At 34.5% G+C, this 21,479-nt stretch overlaps 1 protein-coding gene across 2 annotated transcripts in view; it reads left to right on the top strand.

Annotated features, from left to right (window-relative positions):
* The first annotated feature begins 2,784 nt into the window (after nucleotides 1-2,784).
* Nucleotides 2,785-21,479, top strand: part of LOC138335049 (adhesion G protein-coupled receptor A3-like) — a 55,379-nt gene continuing 36,684 nt past the window's right edge. For both annotated transcript variants that reach the window (XR_011210226.1, XM_069283953.1), the window contains exons 1-4: nucleotides 2,785-3,055; nucleotides 17,207-17,278; nucleotides 19,565-19,636; nucleotides 21,046-21,209. Coding sequence is in view for 1 of the 2 variants with exons in the window: in XM_069283953.1 (XP_069140054.1) it covers nucleotides 2,961-3,055; nucleotides 17,207-17,278; nucleotides 19,565-19,636; nucleotides 21,046-21,209 (403 nt within the window). In the remaining variant the exon portion in view is untranslated. The remainder of the gene's footprint in view (nucleotides 3,056-17,206; nucleotides 17,279-19,564; nucleotides 19,637-21,045; nucleotides 21,210-21,479) is intronic.

The following is a 21,479-nucleotide window of genomic DNA, read 5'->3' as shown; positions in this document are numbered from 1 at the left end:
ATTGAATGCAGAATATTTTTTCTCAAGTATGTGACAAACAAAATAAGGCACATGTGCTTTCATTAGTAATGCATCAGTTTGGCAAGAGAATAAAAAAGTTTCTTTTTCTGGGAAAATCCATGTTAAAAAATTTACAATGGATCGTGGCTAAAATGATCGTTTCTGAAGAGGACACATTTCACAGGAAAGCACTTGTGTGTGACAAGTTCTGTGTGGAGAATTCTACAGAGATGGACATTTATCAAATAGTCACATATTGTTCTCATCAATATTCATTATAACTGTTGTCAAGGAAATAGAATGATATAATGGCAAGGATAACAAAAAATAAAGGAATGCAGAAGCTGCTGCAGAAACCAATTATCTGGAACATCCTGTCATCCCCATATTTCATCATTCATCTGCTCCGCATATTTGTATAAAGGAAGTTTATTAGTGTTTATAGGGGTGGTTAGGATATTTTATGTCCTTTCCTGCAGGATATGGTTGAAATGATTCCGCATTCAAGTTGATATGATATTGGAACTCTTTGATGTTGGAAACCATATTAAATTGGTTGACATTTATAGGAAACAAGTTGTACTGTTGATGACATGTTCTTCATATTTTGTTTACCATTAAATGGATGAACGAATTTGATATTATCTGAAAATTGTGTTTGCTTCAGATGGCTGAAGGTAACTTTTCATGACAGAAACTTTTCACTGAAATAAATTTGTATTTATTGCAAGTCTTTGAAACAGAATTGCATTTATGTGATTGCACGATTCTTCATATTTGTTTTGCACGTTGCACTAACTTGTTCATATTACATTTTTGGATACAATTTGATTTTGCCGAAATAATTATTATCAGCAACGGAGCAAATATAGTTTTAGTGATACACATACATGTCCTATCTATAGATGCTCTGGCTGTTCTTGTTGATATTATAAACTTAAATGTTTACACGCTTAACTCACTTGTTTATAAAAACTTTCACATTTGCCCTGATAATGGGAACCTACATTTGATAATTTGGTGTGAACACATGATATACAACTTAACTTTATCATTAAACTGTTCTGGGATAAATAAGCTTAAGCTTATTCTTCATCCTCATATATGATGTTCTTATTAATTTATGTCTCGAATATTTAAACTTGTTAAACAAATATCAATTAACAAGCTGAAGAGTGTTCACATGGGAGATAACTCTCGTTTATATAGTTTATGATTTCAATCTGTTTATACCATATAATGTTTTCAGTATACCTAACAGTAAATGAATTATTATATATTTTGAAATTTGAGTGTACTTATGGTGTTATTTTTGGTAAAATTTAATAAATATTTACAGGTAGGATGTAACAGCTGAGTCTGTGATGCTGTTTATTGAATAAATAAGCCTGTATTATCAGATCTGAGGAGGAGTTTTGGCGTTATCTGATTTTAGGATAAAATTTTGGCGACAAGATGAATCAGATGAAGGGATTATGTATCTACACACAATGGCTAAAATGTGTGGAATTTGTTGTTATGTAATGTATCAGATGAACAGACTGATTTAATTAATACCTGGATTAGGTTTACCATCCTAAGGTTATCTATCTTATCATTAAATCTGGTGTGCTTAATTCAGATTCAGATCTAGTGCCAAAGTATGAAGAATACAACCTTAAAATAAATACGATGTTATATGTATGAAGTATTGGTTGTGATAACAGTGAGATGTCAAAGCAGTTCAAATCTGCATATAAAGTAAAATAACATCATACTTGGCCCAGAAATTTAAAATTTCTTGCCAGCTAGATCATACAATAACCAAGTTATGAGATTGTATGAAAACTTCAGTTTACAAAATCAAATCTGATAGATATTGTATTGATTAAGTGATGGGATGTTAATCTATATCATTTCAAGTGTGGTGCACTACCATAGGCTTTCTGTTAATCGTTTATGTCTCGTATCATTCCAAATGATAGGGTGTGCATCCTTAAACTTAATATTTTACCGAATCTCCAATAGTTGCTGAATTCAAAACATAAACTTCACCAATTTTACTAAAGCTCAAATATCCTTACAATACACAGTGAAGGCATGAGAAACCTTAAATTGAGACATTCTTACCAAATCTCTGCTATTTTACTATGAATCTGTGGTACCCCTCCTTAAATCTAGACAAAGCCGTTAATGGGATTACATTCCTCTTGAGCGTTGTTTCTGTTCCAAAGTGTGACGATAATTGAGTCCATGAATAAATATGGCGGGTTCTGGATATAAAAATCCTGCTGTTCACTGTAAAACTGTCATGTTTTATTGTGATTTATGTTTTTCTGTAAAAGTTTATACTTGGTGTAATCATATTTGTACCAATTCGAATGATTCCTATCTTCTCAATAAACTACCAGATATTCTCTTCTCCAGAAAAAAAAACAAATTAATTTTGGAAGCCAATATCTTTTATGATCGCTGTAAGCATAAGAATTTTCTGTCCTATCCTTAACACTATCTAAATGAATAAAATTTATTTCATTTTCTACTTTGTTTATTAATTCCATAATGGATAATATGGCTGTAATATTAATAATTCAAATATCGTTAATATGGTTATAAAGCTAGTTATCTCCCCTTCTGATCCACACTGACCTTCCATTTCTGAATGAAACAAAAGTTGATCCATATAATCCAGTATTTTATCTCTGTTACTGAACAAATGCCAAGCGCTATAATTTGTAATATAGAGGGGCACAATGTCTGTTAAAGCATGTCATTTGATCATTGAAGGTTAAGAATCTGTTTATTCATGCCCATGCCATGTAAGCATGAAATTTATATTAAAAAATACCAATTTTACTCAGAAAATCAAGTAAATCTCAACCAACGTGTCATTGACCTAAACTATTGATTAAGAAAAATCTCCAATCATTCTTATTATTGATTTCACAAATAATGTAAATGTATTATGCATAGACGTTCTAATGAATGTTTTTATTTTTTTCAGGGACTTAAGCAACAACCAGATAAGTCTGATTGAGTCTGGGGCATTTGAAGGTCTGCAGAATTTGGAGAAACTGTGAGTTTTACACAAAGAATTTTAATTTTTAAAACAAATATCACAATAATTGACAAGATCCTGTCTCATGAATAAGCCCAAGCTACAAAATGATGAATGTCTTCATAAAACAGCATTTCTGAGTCATCGCAAAAGGAGATTAATTACCAGATCTTGAGAGCACTTTTGTGTTGCTTTTAATTTTTTTTTTGTATTATTTCCCTGCAAGTAGAATGCCTGTTTTTATCCCTTTCTAAAAAGCCCCTTTGAAATGACTAATTTGTGTTATTACTAAGGTATTGAAAAGATTTTTTTCGCAATAGAGGAATTAATGTCATTTCTGTTATACTAGGAGGAATTAATGTCAGTTCTGTAATACTAATTGGTGAAATAAATCTGATAAAAACTGAGCAGAAATTAAAAAGAAAATAAAATCGAGTATTTCACCCTCAATGCCAGATGTCTGCCCTAGCTAAAAAGGTGACCGATTTTACCTGTCTCTGTGACCTCCCCATGTGGTAGGTATGTCAATTACAAAGGTGTGTACACACACTAGTAGGTCTATAACAAGGATTACCTGGCAGTTTATCTTCATTCAATATATACTTACTATATATCTACTGTTGACGACTTTGTGGTGAGTGAGAATGGAAGTTTTACCATCTCTTTATACAGAGTTACTGTTGATATATATAAGTGTTCATGGTATTTCAGAGATTCATTCCAGGGGCTGTTGTTGCCCTGTGGTTAAAATGTAACTTTATTTTACCACAATTGCAAGCCCTCTACCTCTGGGTCATTGCTTTAAATCCCATGTGGGGCATTTTCCAGGTACTTCAATCACTGGTCGGTGGTTTTTCTCTGGGTACTCCGGCTTTCCTCCACCAACAAACTTGGCACTTCCTAGCTTACATGATCTGGCTGTTAATAGGACGTACGTTAAACTCTAATGAAAATAAGATTCATTCCAAACCTGACACAGAATCTCTATACCGCCAAACCTTTATACAGAGGTGGTTAATGTTGCTAAGGCGGGTTTTTCTGTAGTAATCATCGAATCCATCAGTTTGTCTTCACATTCTTCTGTCTACAATTGGTTTCCAGAGGTTTCCTCAAAAACCAATAAAATTGCAATATAAATGTACCTGATAGATAGCAATAGCTACGGGTTGGAATTATTCCTGAAAAGTCCAAAATGGCTGCTGTAGCCTCTTAAGGAGTCAAATTTGGAAAAAGCCTGATTTCGATGAAAATTGGTATACAGCTTTTAGTTAGAGGTTGATTAGTAGCTTGGAAGTTCAATTTAGAACACAAGATTATTCAAATGTTTGGAACACATTTTAGGATCAAGATTTGTCAAGACCTTTCAGAAGACAAGATTAGATCTTGGAAGATCATTATGTTCAAATCCAAATTTGGTGATTTGTATCATTCTGAGTATTCTGAGAAATGTACAAGTTTTTACCATGTCTATATTCATGAGTCCATCTCGCCTTATAAACCATTTACGTTTTTATACTTGCACTTTAAGAAATACCATCTACACAACAGATGGCAGGGATCACATAATATACCAATTACTGTTTCAAGTTTGATAACAAAGCTTCTTATACAATTAATTCTACTATGAAGAATGTGAATGTTCCATTGGAATGTGGTATTTGTGTGAGTTTGTTGGCTCTATAATTATCTGTTTGATGTCCATTGGTCCTGATGGTGTCCTAAGACATGATTTGTTACTACCTTATATCACCCTTCAATCTAGTCCTATCACCGTTCTACACCCTTTTATGACACTTTTGTGCTTCTTGAGTCGGCCATAGACTTACAGGTGGAGTAGTTGACACACGTCACATAACTTTAATCGGGAGTGAAGTATTTGCTCAGGGTTTGAGTCAATATTAACAGCAGACTCGACTCGGCTCTGTAATGGGCAGAGCCACAGTTAGAAGTGTATGTCAATGTTGAATATTTAAACTAAGGAAGACAATTGCCTATAACCATTTCGGTGTCAATAGGCATGGAATAAAAATCTTCAGGACTTGTGTGATAGGAGTTTGGCTAAGTACTTTATGGTCTATTTAACTTTCAGGCAGTTCATAAATAATATCAATATCAAAAATAGAACAAACAGTTGCCACATGAAAAGAGAAGTATATTTTGATAACATGACAAATGATAAAAACCTATATTTCATTATCAGTATTACCGTATTCGACCCACTACATTAAGCACCACAAAATTTATGCACAAAATAAGATATAAATTAATTTTAAAAAGAAATCAAATAAAGAAACTAGACTGTTTTTATATATTTTCTGTCTGCATTTAATTTGAGGGTAAGTGAAATTGAGACTTCAAAAAAGTAGAAAGGATGGAGGGTTGTTATTGGGTGGAATATGTTACATATATAACTTATATCTCTATACATATATGAATGACAAGTTCATATAATAGCCCTGGCTGATTCAGCTTTCAGGATGAGAACTATATGAATGTCATTTGATGCCATTGATCTGTGGCCTAAGGGTTACATGTGATGCCATTCAGATCGAGCATAAATAATTATTGATGCTATTCATACCTGACATACTACAATGTGATACCATTATTATTATAAATTTGATCCATTAACAGACATTTAATGTCATTTGATGCCTGGTATTCATATTTACTATCAACACCATTTCATTTGTCGTATGTCCATTTGGCATATATTACTTATAGATATTACTGACCTTGCCCACAATTTTCAAAGTCAAAGTCTGAAGTAACTTAATTCATTATCTAATTATAACTTAAGTAAAAGTAAATGACTTAATCTGTCTGCTTACTTTCTTTAGTGTAAGAAATCTAGACCTAATGACTTAATTGACTATAACATGATATGTCATAAAGTACTGTAAAACAACTTTCTTTTGAATGCGATTTATTTTCGCGTACCTTGCAATCAAGGTATACGTAAATTTGTGAAAATTTATCTCTGCGATTTGATATCTTCCACAATGCTTGCATATTAAATTCAATTGTATTTCCATTTAGTTTTAAATCCTTAGCTTTAGTAGGAATGTAATGGACAGAACCTGAATTTCATTTACATGTACATATCTGACCCTATATTCTAATGTTATTTTATCAAACTATATCATCTACGGAATATCGGAGTTTGATCTTATGAAGTCGGTATCAATATCAGCTGATAGGAGATGAACAGGATCGCAGCAGAAGAGATATTTTACTTTCAAATTTTCTCTGTTGTTGTCAATCCATTGTGAAAGCTCTATTGATAAAAGTTAATCTGAACAAAGTCAGTCAGATATTGAAATTGTAGTTTACGTTTTATTTCACCAATGGGAATCGAGACAATCCGTGAGTCGCTGTTCTCATTGCATTTGATGAATAGATTTTATAAGATGAAACCCAATATAGCAAAGAAAAGAGTGATATAAGGCACTGGGCCGCATGTATTTTATTACCGAAATTGATTTCTTGGTAGAATACTTTGAATAATTTCCATTAGTTTGATCTGTTTCCAGTCTTTATTTCCTCTTTCCATGCAGAGACATTCGCCTGATGCTAAAACCAGGACATTCAAAATACAATTTTCTAATGAATTTGAATGTTTTGTTCTAATTGCCATCTCAATAAGAAAGAGTGAGGAATGCGTAAGATTCAATATTTTCTTGGAGGGATATTATATAACTTATTAACAAGCCTGGTCTGATTTAGCACTCTGCTTTTAGCTGATGCATGTAGTTCTGGTCTAAAATCTAACTAGCCATTGTAACATGTGGATCAATATGTCTCGCTAGGCGCCCCATAACAGCTAGACTTAGCAGCAAATGCTTCGGTGCCTTTCATTTGTAATGGTAGAGTGGACCTGGGGAGCTTTTAGAAGTTGCATGGTAACACAGTTCTGAACCCCAGAGAAGGTTTTATGGAGCTGTCGACATGCTGCACCTATCATATGTCCAGAAAACAGTTTAGAGTTCATCTAATATTATCTGACAGACAGCTTCAGTAGACACACACAGACACTCGCAAACACTTGGGGACCAAGAAGATTGAAGGCGCAGGCAGACGCTCAGGGTGAAGGGATGGGGTAGAGTTGTGTTGGGGAGACTAATTATGATGGACATGACTCTTGCCCCTCTCAAGTTTTGGGGTGAGTCAGGGTCATCCTTCAGACCCCATGGTGTTTGGCAGAAATGAGAAAAGCCATTCAGTAGTCTGGAAGACTATCCAGGGGTCATTTCACAGACAATTCTATCTACAAAAGACTCAACAAATGCTGACGTGGAATAAATATGTGTCTGTTATAAGAAACTCCAACATTTCTTCAGAAACGTACAATGTTATCAGAATTAGTCTTCGGTTGAATCAAATGTGAATACTATACACTATGATAAAGTTATTGCCTTTTTACAAGCAACATCGTTTTCTCAGAAAAATTCATAAAAATTAGCGTGGCCAAGAGGTTCAAAGTGTTAAGCATTGCCTTTGGTTCTTTTTTTGAGGCCAATATAGAGAAAAAATAACATTAAACCAGTATTTTGCAGTTTTTGCTTTCTCTTTCACTAAAACCTAGCACATTCTGAAATATAAACAAAAAGTCAAAAAGATGAGAAAAAATCAAATGATGCATTGTCTATTGGTATTATCTAAAGCACTCAGAAAATTTCACAGCAAATAAGACCCCCCACCCAGAGAAGAAATAAAGGTCAAAAGTGGTGGGGGGTCTTATTTGCGGACAACCTGCCTGATAACATCGATATATGAGGTCGCCATCTTGGATTTTTCAATGTCTTGTCATTGTTGTAACAGTCGTATGACAGATAAGTAATAACAAGATGTTCAAGTATTGATAATAATGAGTAAAATTAAATCATAATAAAATATAAACAATACCAAGGCAGTTAATTAAGTTGTAAGTCTGAAAGGGAAACGGACTATGTTTTTACAACACACTTTTGCAACTGTCTCGATATTCACCACTGAATCAAAACGAAGAAACACTAAACGCATCATAAGCAATATTATTTTAATCCAGAAGTTTTATCAATCGTGTAGTTATTTTGAAATATTCAAATTCGGTTATTGTTTACGATCACAAAACTACATCTCCGTCTTAGTAAACACGTGAATCAATCGCCGTGAATCGGAAGGTTGATCGCCGTTCAGACTCAGGTAGTCCATTTATAATTCACTGCAAACGTTTACATATCAAATTCGTTCATAAACAGAAGAATTTACGTACATTTGTCTCAGCCAAATGAGCAAACGATCGTGATTTAACTTCAACGTGCCGACATGCACTGATGCAGTTGTTTGTAACATCGTACACACATGTGTAGGAAAATGGCGCCGGGTTGAAGCCATACTTTCACATTTTCACATCGGGTCGTGTTTGGGAATTTGATCGGTATTGCTATTGATACGACGATAGTTTGATAATATTTTAGATATTAGTCCCAAGTATTAACTGCATAAAAACATCGTAGCGAGTATTTTTGTATCCAGAGTAAATTACGAAACTTTGCGGCTAATCATATTATACTGACTGCGTAAACAAAACATGGCGGCCGAAACGTAAAGCATGGTTTCTCCAACTGATCGTGAACTACAGGTACGTTACGTTCACAAATAAACATATTTGAAACTGTAAATGCGTTAAGTAGATGTTTTAGGTAATGATTGTATTGAACTAGAATCCACGACTGCAGAAACGATCTGTATCAATGACGAATATCTTTGCCGATTCATGTAAAAAAATGACAAGCCGTACGAACACTAAAACGTGTTGACCATGCCGATATGAAGTGTTCATGGAAACATATATCGGCGTATTTTATTGAAAATAAAATCCAATTAAATATGAGCACTGCCTACAATTCTTAGTTATTGATAATTAAATTAAATCACTTGTGAATTAACTTGAATTAAATGACAAAAAAAAACAAGCACACAAGCAGTTGTTTACTACGTGATTTTTCTTTGCCGATAAAACAAACAAAAAGAAGTTCCGATACAAAGTCATTTTGGTGATATGTTTAATTACTCCATTGCTCAAATCCATCATCCAGTAAACTGAAAAATAGGTGGGGGTCTTATTTGCAGACATCCCCCCTAAGTCTGAAAATGTGTCGAAATAGGTGGGGGGTCTTATTTGCGGGAGGGGTCTTATTTGCGGTCAAATACGGTAAGCACTCAGAAAATTGCAGTTCTCAAAAAAGGGAAAAGAAAAAATTCAATCTGACTCTGATATACAATTGCATTTGTAGAAATTGCAGTTGTACGTTAATGTCACTGCAAAATTAAATATTTCAAAAGCTTGAACAATTTAAAAAGTTGAGAAGTGTCCATAGAGTATGACTTTTGTGGTTGTTGTAGGCATTGTATCGAATCACAATCGCTGATAAGGCATACATCAAAAATGTTTTACAATAAGAGAATTTTATTTTTTCTGTATCAAAATCCACACACTTTGCACTACATCTGTATGCCTTTAGGTATCATGTGCTGCAAGTTCAACTACTCTCGTTTGTTAAAAAATGCGAAACAACCACACACATGGTAAATTATGGATATTTTGGCAACATTACATAGAAAATATGATACATATATACAAAATGTATAAACAATAATGATGTTTTTTGAGTAAACTAACACAGTTGTTCGTTATGCCTTTGATCCTAGAAGACCTTGAGGCATTTAAGCCAAAACCCATGCACTGCAGCCAGGCGTCATTTACATCAGGTCGTATTCCTGATACTGAAACAACCTCACATGCAATATTCCATGTGAGCATGTTAGATTTCCAGGTCTTGTTGCAATTTTATGTTATTTTTATTCCCTTTTTCAGACATAGTTGATGTTGTCAGGCCAAAATTCATTGTTAGATTATATGAATAGCTATAGATTTTTGGCAGATTTCTTAACTTTGTTAAAGCAGATTCGACTAGACATATTATCGAATATTTGTGATAGGATACCCAAAATGAAGTTTGACCATATATGTATTGATTCAATAGCTATGAAGTAATTGTATGTTTTTATTGCGTTGGCTGCAAACCTTATACAATAGTAGCCATATTAGCTGGTTCCTCTCTGAGGACTTGATTAAATTGCTCGTTTTCCATCTTTCTTCTACAAGGATATGTTTGATAACATGTTTACAACAAAGGGGGATAATATTGTCTAGTTTTAGAATTCAGTTGAATAGTTCTCTTCAGATTCAGTTGGTCTTTAGTGGCAGCATCATCAGCAAGATTCCAACAGTAGTCCACAAAGTTTTTGCTGAAGTCCTTTGGTTTGATATTCAAGGTCAAGATGTATACAATATATCACATTTATAATGGAGACACTTACAACAAATTCCTGGTTGTAATGTAAAACATTCCCTTCCCCATCAAGGTTCCTGTAAGACTTCTGTAATACAAACTATAACCAACCAATTTTGTTGGTCACCAGAGATTCATTAAAATCATGTTTTTCTGTTTTGGTTTGTTTTCTACCATTAAGAGTCTGTATAACAACATTTTGGGGTTTCTTCAGAACAACAATATTGTCCTCTGCAGGTAAAAAGAAACTTTGAATTTCTGACAGATATTGACCAAATATTGACCTCTAATATAAGCTAGGAAAACTAATTTTTTGGTTCCTTGACAGCTGTTGGTCATTTCCTGGATGTGGTGTGGGATGTGTTTCTATTTATAGCCCCACAATCACACACCATTACGGAGGAGTGTGTTTTTTACGGTATGATTGAGAGCTAGCATGTGTAGGGGATCGTACATCTTCACTAGTGGTTTGTCCGGGGCCTGAGAGATAGATGTATGTAGGCCCAGATTTTTTTTCTGATCGTAAAAGTTGATGCCTACAGATGGGGAGGCTGTTTCTAGTGTTTATCTCGTCTGTAATTATACCAGTATTTAACTCTGATCTGATGGCAGGCTATACTAACATCACCCTCTACTGCTCCTCATGGTATGCTTACAATGAAACCAATTTGTTTTTTGCGTGCAATGAAATTTTGAAAATTTCGCAGTTGTCAAAAAGTTTTTATGCTTGACAATGGGAGCGTAAGTTGCCACGAAAATAAGGCGGTTTATTAAAGTATTTTTGTTTGTTTGATCTGTTTCACATTCTATTAAAGGTATTGGCCCCATTTGAAATTTAAACTGAAAAACTCCGAGGTGGAGGGCTTGTGGCCATTTGTCAAAACACTATAACTTTTGGCCACTGGAGCCCTTATACTTATTTCATCATCAGAAGAATTGAATGAGAAGTGTTCAATAATCCATGGATGTATTATATATTTTTTATCAGGTAAAGTCCTGTATTCCTCTAAAAGAGACATATTTTGAGCTCCATTGTTTAAGAGGCCATTGTGATCTAGACCACCTGATTGATAAATTTGTGGTATTTTATCCTGTGTTGATCAAACAAAAATTAATGTTCATATCACATTTTTATCAGAGAAGTTGTGTTGTTGTTTATGTCTACACACAGGCCCTTATCTCGTAAAGATAACAGACAAGTGTTTTATCTACATAGAATGATAAGTTAGACAAAATCTACAAAATTTGTTCTCTGACAAATTCATCAACTTTTCAGGCATTACTGTTCCGTTTCTATACATAAATAAGCCCTCAACTAAAACTTAAGTACTTGTCATTTGTGATATAAAAGGTTTACAAACAAACCATCACAAAAGAAATCCATGCACTGAAGTTTATGCTTATAATGGTTCCCTTTCAAGGATGAATATGGTAGCTTTGATTATGTAGCAATTAGATGTAAAAAAATTATTTATATCTTACAGTCAAATATGATCATTCCCAACTCAGTAGTTAACCACACTGACTTTTTATAAATCCTTACTAAATATTTAACTTTTAGAAAAATAGAACTTTTAAAATCCATGCTGTTATTTACCCCTTTCCCCTCCTCCCTCTCCCTGCCTTGATCCTCAACCCCCTGGCCCAAGTGATGCCAGGATTTCTACAAGACTGGTTTCCTGGGATTAAGCCGACAGAACAGCCTGAGTATTACTCCTGCTGGTGTGTACCTCAGTGGTAGTACCAGATTGGGAGCCCTCTTTGATCTCCTGCCTGACGGCACTCCAGGATCGTTTTTTACATGCCCCCATGCCTACCTACTCTGACATGTGTGTTGGCTTATTAAATTTTGGCCTTAACCCTCATCCATCCATCATTTTGAGATTTGCCCCAACATCTCTGAAGGTTTTTGTACTTTTCAACTTTAGGCTGGGATCAGGTGGTGTCACCTACCGTATTTTACATAAAAGTGTCCCCCTGTCACCATGGTATCAAATCATCAGACACTTTCTGATACTGGAGCTGATAGGTGCTGTAGTGAATAAAATATGCTTTGGCTGCAGTGTCATGTAAAATTTATTTGACAATGTCACCATCAATGTCCCTTTGTACTAACTTTGCCAATATCTTAATTTGTCTTTTTATGAAATAATAAATGAGATAACTATGATAAGCCTTCAGAGAAATTTGTGTTTCAAGTAGGTCAAGGTCGCAATTAACAATATCGAAATAAAAATTGTATTTCAATTAGGTCAAGGTCAGTAAGTCAACATTAATAATATAGAAATGGAGTTTGTGTTTCAAGGTCAAGGTCACCATTAATAATATGGATATAGAGTTTGTGTTTCAAGGTCAAGGTCAGCATAATTGATATAGAAATGTATCAATAAACACAATGATCTTGATAGCCATGTTCAAAGAAACAAAAATAAAAGGCCTTATTGAATGTTCCAATATTGTTAGCATTACTACTGAAAGAACAAGTACTGATAATGTAGATTTCAAACAAAGAAATACCTGGTCATGTTTTCTAGTCATTTATTGATTCCAGAGAAATTTGAAGGTTGTGCATGAATTAATGTTTTATCCATAAACTTCCAAATTCATTTTTAAATCATTCATATAATACTCTAATATGTATTGATTTCAATGAAATCTGAAGGTTTCTATAATTTTACAAAATTTCTGTTTAGCTATACAGGCTAGCAAGATGCCATGAATTTAATAAATGAACTGCTCATGGTGTGGTAGAGTTTTTGTGTTGCCTGCTGATTAATGATAAAGAGTGCTATGATTTGTGGTGATATTGTGTGGTGAGGTGTTGTAGCACTGTTACACAAGATGAGATATGATATAACCCAGTATGGGATGAGTTAGCCCAAGTTTACAAGCCTACAGAGATGAAGGTGTGATTATTATTGACATAAATGCAATACAATCTTGCCTTTGAAGTAGTGTCGGCCATTACGAGATGCTCTACACATGATTAAAGATCCACTCTACCCATACTGACAAATACCGCTCTGGTCTCCATGGCAACTGTCATGTGACAGGGTTCAGCCAGTACTGAAGCAAACATCAGGAGAATGTTTCATCCTCCCAGTTACAACACCTGGCTTAAATACCTGTCTCCCAGATATAAGGTCAAGGTCATAACAATTGGGTTTCAGTCATGCAATTGAGCTGGACTTTTTTAGCCTTGTCATGGTATTGGAATTCCTACTGTGTTCAATATGTTTCTGTTCTATTCCATCCCTTCCTGTCCTGTCCTGTTCCAATTTCACATTTTCAGGTCTTACAGACATTTGTATTCACTCACAATGTCACAGCCTGTCATTTCAGAGTTTTTGTTTTTAAGAGATTCCATATTTTGCCAAAGATTTCATTGTTTGTCAAAAATTCCATTGTTTTTCAGAGATTCCATTGTTTGTCAGAGATTTCATAGTTTGTCAGAGATTCCATTGTTTCAGAAATTCCGTTGTTTGTCGGTAAGAGATTCCACCATTCATTAGCAGTAGGTTAGATCAAATAGATACAGGATCTCTGTATTGTAGCTGGTGGCTAGATCAAGGAACAATATAGGAGTAGGATAAGTTGAGGAGGTGAGGTGGGGGTGGGTGATGGTGGGGGTGATGGTGGGGGTGAGGTGGGGGGTGTGGTGGGGGGTGATGGTGGGGGTGATGGTGGGGTGATGGTGGGGTGATGGGGAGGTGGGGATGGTGGGGGTGTGTGGGGGGTGATGGTGTGGGTGATGGTGGGGGTGATGGTGGGGGGTGATGGTGTGGGTGATGGTGGGGGTGATGGTGGGGGGTGATGGTGGGGGTGATGGTGTGGGTGATGGTGTGGGTGATGGTGGGGGTGATGGTGGGGGTGATGGTGGGGGTTGGTCAATAGAGGTGGCAAGCTGTTAAGTGTCATTAGTGAATGTCTATTGCTTAGGGTGTAACCAAACATGAATACTTCATTCAGTCGTCAAATGCTTGAAACTGTGCACTCATTGACCTCTTAGTGAAGAATGAAGGGTCTTTTGAGTTTAGATCTACTAAAGGACTTTTTTGCTTTAGGTTGTGGGAGTTTGAGATGTATCGTGTTGTTTTTCGCTTTACATATTTGTAACAGCTGACTTAAACATTGATTTTCCCAGGAGCTATTTTCACTTGAATTAATCTCAATGTGTCTTCTTCTGCTTATAACACTAGGAATTCTATATAGAGAAATGGGGAATCTCCTATCACTTCATTAGGATGGATAGTTAGATGTTTGATAGAAAACATTTCTGGTCTGTCACTGATAGCTGTACTATGGTTATACCCTCATGTATGGTATTTGATTTACAGACATCGATCAGTGTCTTTGTAAGATGTGGGCTGTCCCTAATCACTATGATTGAACAAACGATGTTATTGAGCAAATTAGGTAAGGGTCTTAGGTAGTTCAAAACTTTCCGTTGATTTTAGTTCCATCAATAGAGGGTTGGTGTGGATTGTGTGAAAGAGGTGGAATTAGGCATACCATTGATATCCACTCATCAGGTGGATTGGAAGGTAGAATTATTTCATCACTCGCAACTGTAGCTTCAGAATTTGAAGAGTTTAAATGAGGAATACATATCGGTTACATGATCTAAGTCCTAGAGGTATAAGTACCTGGAGGAAGTCGATAGTTAGACCTGGAGTATAACAGGATGCCATTAACGGCCAAGGACAGGAAACTCACTAAAACCGTGCTACAGTGGCACTGGTAGTCCCATGAAAATCAGCACTACCTTTCAATGATAGATAGCAATCTATATCTAACTTATGTAACTACAAGTGTTTCGTCCACCCACCCGATATTCCTGTCCAACTTAATTGGCCTCCTTTAGATTTAAATTACATAAAGTCTTAGGGCAAAAGGTTAGAAATTCCTTGACTCCTTCAGTGATTTGATTGCATTTAAGTCCAGGGAGAGACCCAGCCTCAAAACTGTTCATAGAGTGAAAAGTTTGCAAATTAAACTACAGTTTAATGGCCATAATCAACAAGTAAGACCTCCATGTCAGCTTACAACTGCATGTGATTGAAAATTTAATTTATTCACCCCTGAAATTTTATAATGAACAGTTCCAGCTTTAGTTTTGGGAGATTGCAAATGAGTCTTCAGGGATGAATGACTATGTCAAATATTACTTGTTTGTGAAGGGCATGATGTCAGATTTAACTTTACAGTATTATTGATCCGCATATACTCATGAAAGATACAAAAGTATCAAATCATCCTATTTATATTTATACATCTATACCTGATCATAAAAAGTGTACCTGCCACGGCTCGTTATTACACATGTGACGTACCTGTCTGTCCACCTGTTCTATAGTCACACGCTATCTAACAATTAAACTCTGAAGTGAGGTCACAGAGTACAGTCATCCCCTGTTGACAGTTGGTGAAGTACCCACTTACTCAAAGTTTTTGTCTGTTATTGTATCAATAAATATTAAAGTTGAATATTTAATCAATACGTTCCGCACACCTGAATACATTTATTGAGTTACAAGATCAATCAGTCACATTTGAGAAAGAAAAAGGTCACAGGGAATTGTTAATTCAGGTGCATCATGGGAAATGTCATGTGACTCTAAACAAATGATGGAATGGTAAAATTGATTGATGTAGGTAAAACAAAAAGTGAACATGCATTGGAATGGAAATGTGACAGTCAAGTGCTGCCATATCACATCGCAGAACTAAGAATTGTTTTCCTTAAAATTAATAGACATATACATTATGATGAAATTTTATTATTAGATAACCAGGGGTTTATTGCTAGTAGCACCATTTGGTATATAGCTATATCACTTCGTACTAGATGCTGTATTAGGAGTTTGAAAGCTCAGGATTTGTGTAATTTCCTGATTGGAGGGAATGAATGTGTGATGCCCTATCACTTACAAAGGTCAGCACTATCAAAGCCATTATATGGTAGGAGAAAGGCAGACACTTGGCTTTGTTTGAAAAGCTCTAATTGAGTGGGAAATTCAATCTAAACTGTTACAAACCTGATCCCCTTTTGTTCATTTTAGCATGTGAAAATACAATTACAACTGAGCGTCATCAAGTGCTTCATAGTTTTGTTTTATCTCCATGTTTTAGCGTAATCCATTAATTTGTTCTCAAAATATTTCATGTTTTTGGCATTTCAATACCTGGTAGTTCAAGAATTTTGTACATTTATTGTAATATGGGGTCAAATTTAGGTTTTTGTATCTTTATCTGAAGAATATGAAATTTAGGTGAACCATAGATGTAAGTTCTCATGTATTCTCAATCAGATTGATCAAAATGTTTAGGATTTCAGTCAAAACAATTTCGTAAATTGAATTTCTCTGATAGTAGACATGATTTTGAAATGTATTTTGTATTGAAGAACTTAGTTCCTACCATTAAACTGAAAGTATCGAAACAAATTGAAATGGATTCTGAATATTGTCACAAGTAATTGGGAATTGAGGGAGTAGTAATTGGCTGCTATTTGAGCTAGTGATCTTTATTGATCATTGTACCAGCGTCTGTAGCAGACGACGGGGCGTGTACGGGTCCATGGCGACTCGAGACAGATGCTTGGTGCGGAATTGCCTTGATAATTGCTGCAGAAATTCTGCAGACATTCCTAATGTTGTCGTCGGTAACTCGAATTTCAAATGAGATGTTGTCTGTCTTTTCAACAGCTCCAGGAGCGATTTTGTGAAATTATATATTAAAAACTAACGCTTTGATGCAAGCTGTTAGTAGAAAATGACAGATGATAATTTCATTTTTATTTAAATTTTTAATTTAATTTTTTTTTCTTCAGGGATCTTTCCTACAACAACATCGGCAGTGTGAACACATCCATGTTTACTGGAATGTCCAGTTTGCAGAAAATGTAAGATTTCTACTACGCATATATACAGATTTAAAGTTCTTACAATAATGAAGTTAATGTCCCTTTTTTGAGGCAAATATCTCTAAACAAAAACTTACAGAGTTTAGATACTTAAAGATGAAAAACATATAGTATTCATGTTACCAAAATATTTTATTAGATAAAAACAATTATCTTAGATAAGTCATTATTATTATAATAACCATGATTGATAATATATTATAAGACTCTTTCATATATATAGATTATAGACCTGTTTTAATTTTTGTTTTTTCATATCATATGTTAGGTATATATTTCTTAAGATTATCAGTGTTTGGTATATATGTAAAGGAAAGTCACATGATCATGGGGTACCATACAAATTTCAGGCAGTTCAGGAAGAAAATGTGCTATAACAAATGGGGTTTTATGTAATATACTCACACTATAACATCTTTTATTTTCCTCGAAAACAATTTCTTTCTAAAACATGTAGTTTTCCGTCCTAATAAAATACTGTGGATGAAGTACATACTTCTGTAGATTGCCTGCTTTGACAATCATGTTACTCAATCTACGAGTGTATCCATGGTATCAAAGTTGGCAGAAAAACTATATACATATATATGTATTTTAAAAGAAATTGTTCTTCAAGAATGTAAAGAATGCTATTGCAGCCATGCAAGTTTCATATATGTACCAAACCCCAAAAACAATCCCTAGAGTAAAACATTAATGACAGCACAGGTTCCTACCTGAAGATGAAATTGGCTGTGTAGGGTACCGAAATTTGATCATGTGACTTCCTCACACTGATATAGTTCATATAGAATTCCATGTCCAGTATTAAAACAATCTCTATAGTATATAGAGAGCCACATCTGGTAATACTCTAATAAGCTTTTTTGAAATTAATAAGCCCATCTTGTTTAATAAGTTCTTGTCATGTAATAAATGAACCAAAGTTGATGTATGAATACATTGATTTTAATGATTTCATTGAGTGGTTGGGTGGTTAAACCACTCGCCTTTCACCTAACCAGCTTGGGTTCGATCCCCGGCATGGATGTGAAAAGGCTAGGGCTCATCTGTCTGATCATGTTTGCATATATTCGTGCCTTCGAAAGTGATTTGTATAAGTTATTTAACTTGTTTTTTTCGCAATTGATGTAAAATAAATAAAGTTTATATCATTGCTAATTAAATTACTTTGTACTTATGGATATTTTGAAAGTCTGTATAACAGTTATGGGTAACATGAATAGTACTGGACGGTTTTACTTCTCTAATTGGATGGGAAATCCCTATAGTCAAACACCACTGTTGGGAATTTAAGAAAAGGCAAACATTTACTGGGTTTCACAGTAACATGTCAAATCATTAGAAATTCTAGAACTTTTATGGAGAATATAAGATTTCAGGAAATTTATGCAGTGTTATAAAACAGATAAGTGTGTTTGCTAAGTGGGTTCTCATAGGTACTGTGTATATCCTCCAGTTTTGAAGGCAATAAAATGTCTGAGAACTTGATGGTTAGTTATTTCTATTTTTGTGCCATCTATTGATTACCAATTAAATGACTATGGAATAATGTTTTTATGTTTAAATGAATTTATATTCAAAATCCTTGTTTATTTGCCCCGAAAATTTATTTCCATGATTCAGAAGACTGCATATGTTTCCATTTCAATTAAAATTATTATGAATATCACATCATTTGAATTAATTAATATAATGGAGATTTAATCAAATTTCTAAAAATTTCTAGATTACATTTGAAAAAAATGTAGAATTTTTTTTATGAAAATGAAAAGTCTATCCAATTGATATATCACTTGCAGCAATGTCAATTATTACAAAGTTTGAATGCCAGAGTTAATGTCCCTTTCTGGGCAAATATTTCTAATCTATTAGAAACTTTATGAGAATATCTTAGATGAAATAAAAGGTAAGGTATTTCAGGGTGAAATCATTTAATCCTTGAAGAAATTAGAATGAAATTCCACAGAACATGCATTAAAATCATGTGAGGAATAAGGTTTTTGTCGGTAAAACACTTGATCTTTTGGGAACATTTACCACATGTGTGATGACCCTGCATTTTGCAGATTGTAGAGGAGGGAAAAAACACAAAAGAAAAGTAACACCTCGTTAAAATTTCACCAGTCCTTAGAGGAGTGACATTTGAATCGAGAGTTACTAAGCCTGGTATTTACTTCCTTTTAATGAGATGTATTGTGGCGGTGACAGGAGGGTGGATGTTTCTGTTATCGTCATTTTCATCGCACTTGTCATTTATTGTAGGTCCTTATCCTTCAACAAGATCAACACAATTCCTGAAGGTACTTTTAGCGACCTCATCTCCCTCCGTAAAATGTAAGTGTGTTGTCACTGGCGTCAATTATTTTGTGTTTCACTTAACATACTGACACTCTGCAATAAAAAAAAAAAGTGTGTGTGTTTTTTAAAGCTGCGTACACTTTGACTTCTAAATGAATCGTTCAGTGTCTCATTCAGAGGTGATTTTGACTTTATTGAAAACAGACAGCTTTCCCATAAAATGAGTACTTCTCAGGTTTACAATTGTAAGACTAGTCCATATGATGAGTTAGTTGTGGAGAACAGAAAAGTCTAAGTAGGAGAAAAGTTTATAGGGCTAACTGATTTCAATAAGTGCTCTGTACAGAATGTCAATTACCAAATGTTTCATTAAAATCTAAGAGCCAAACAATTTAAGTATAATGATTTTCCAGAAGACAGTTACATTCTATTTAAAGGCCATGGACGACCTAGTTTAATATCCAACCATTACAGTTAGACAATACGTCCGAGATGAAGTAAAACATCTACATTAATGTTCAGAATGTATGAATTATGTATAAAAATTGAACTTTCGAAGGATGCTAAGAGCGCAATTTTTGTAATTGTTGAGTCAGTCACCTATTTACGATGAGAAAGATGTAGCATTTTAGTGTCTTTTAATTAGATAACTCACTCACCCCTGAAAACATTTTTGAACTCTTCCTGTTCTTAAGTTGGAGCAGATCATTTTGTGATTTCAGGGGTGAAAGAGTTATGATCACCATCAATCAGATGATGTTGATAAAACTTAAACACCATAAGAAAAGGTGGACTGGCCACAAGAGTTGTTGATTTGATTTTCTCAGCAGAGTTCTACAACTGGATTATCTCCCCCTTGTTAGAAATAGACATGTAACCAAGACAACAATTATTAAGCAACATTAGTGATTATTTTGATATTCAAGAGAATGGTGTTCATGTAGTCTAAAGAAAAAAAGAAACATTTACAATTTGGTTGATCAGAATTTCTCAGAAGAGCTCTACAACTGTAAATTATCTCCCCCTTATTAGAAACCAACATATTACCAAGGCAATAATTATCTAGCAACATTAGTGATAATTTTAATATTCTAGAGAATGGTGGTCATGTAGTCTAGAGAAAAAGGAAACTTTTAAAATTTTGATGTAAAATATAGGAATCAATTTTAATGAATCTCATTAAGGGATGGTAAAAGATATGTTGTTAATGCAAATGTTAATTAATAAAGAAGCATCTTTGATGGGAATGCATTACCTCTGTAATACACTATCAGGTGTATCATCATTGTGCACCTGTAACAGGTATGAATCACGATAATTTGGAGGAGATCATTGATTATTCAGACTTAATTCCTTGTTAATTATCCATGGTAACACACAGACATCTGCTTCCATTGTCAGCTCTTTGATCCCAGGGTCATTAATCTATTGATTGGTTTTTACAGCGACTTTAAGTCCGACTATCTACGATGTGACTGTCACCTGAAATGGATAGCAAAATGGATGAAGGAGAAGAGCGTCCGTATCCAGTCATCCACGACCTGTGCTGTACCCCAGGAGCTAAAGGATCGCCCTGTCAAAGGCCTCAAGAAGAAAGATCTACACTGTGGTACAAATCTACAATATTTGTTATCATAAACACACAATATTGAAAATTCAAAAAAATAAAATAGGGGGTAGGGGGTCATGGTCATATTAAGGTATTCTATCCTGAATTGGAAAGGATCAATCCTTATGTAAATATGGCAAATTTATATCATTAGAAATTGTGTATCAAATAACTTGTGTTCCCAGCCCAAACTGTCTGGATTGTGAATTTCCTGGACTTCCAGATTTTATTTTCTTAGTTAGTTATCTTATTCATTCCCTAACATTTCTG

The sequence above is a fragment of the Argopecten irradians genome, chromosome 11 (assembly GCF_041381155.1).
Source record: "Argopecten irradians isolate NY chromosome 11, Ai_NY, whole genome shotgun sequence".
Lineage (NCBI taxonomy): Eukaryota > Metazoa > Mollusca > Bivalvia > Pectinida > Pectinidae > Argopecten > Argopecten irradians.
This window is presented reverse-complemented; position numbering and strand designations above follow the sequence as displayed.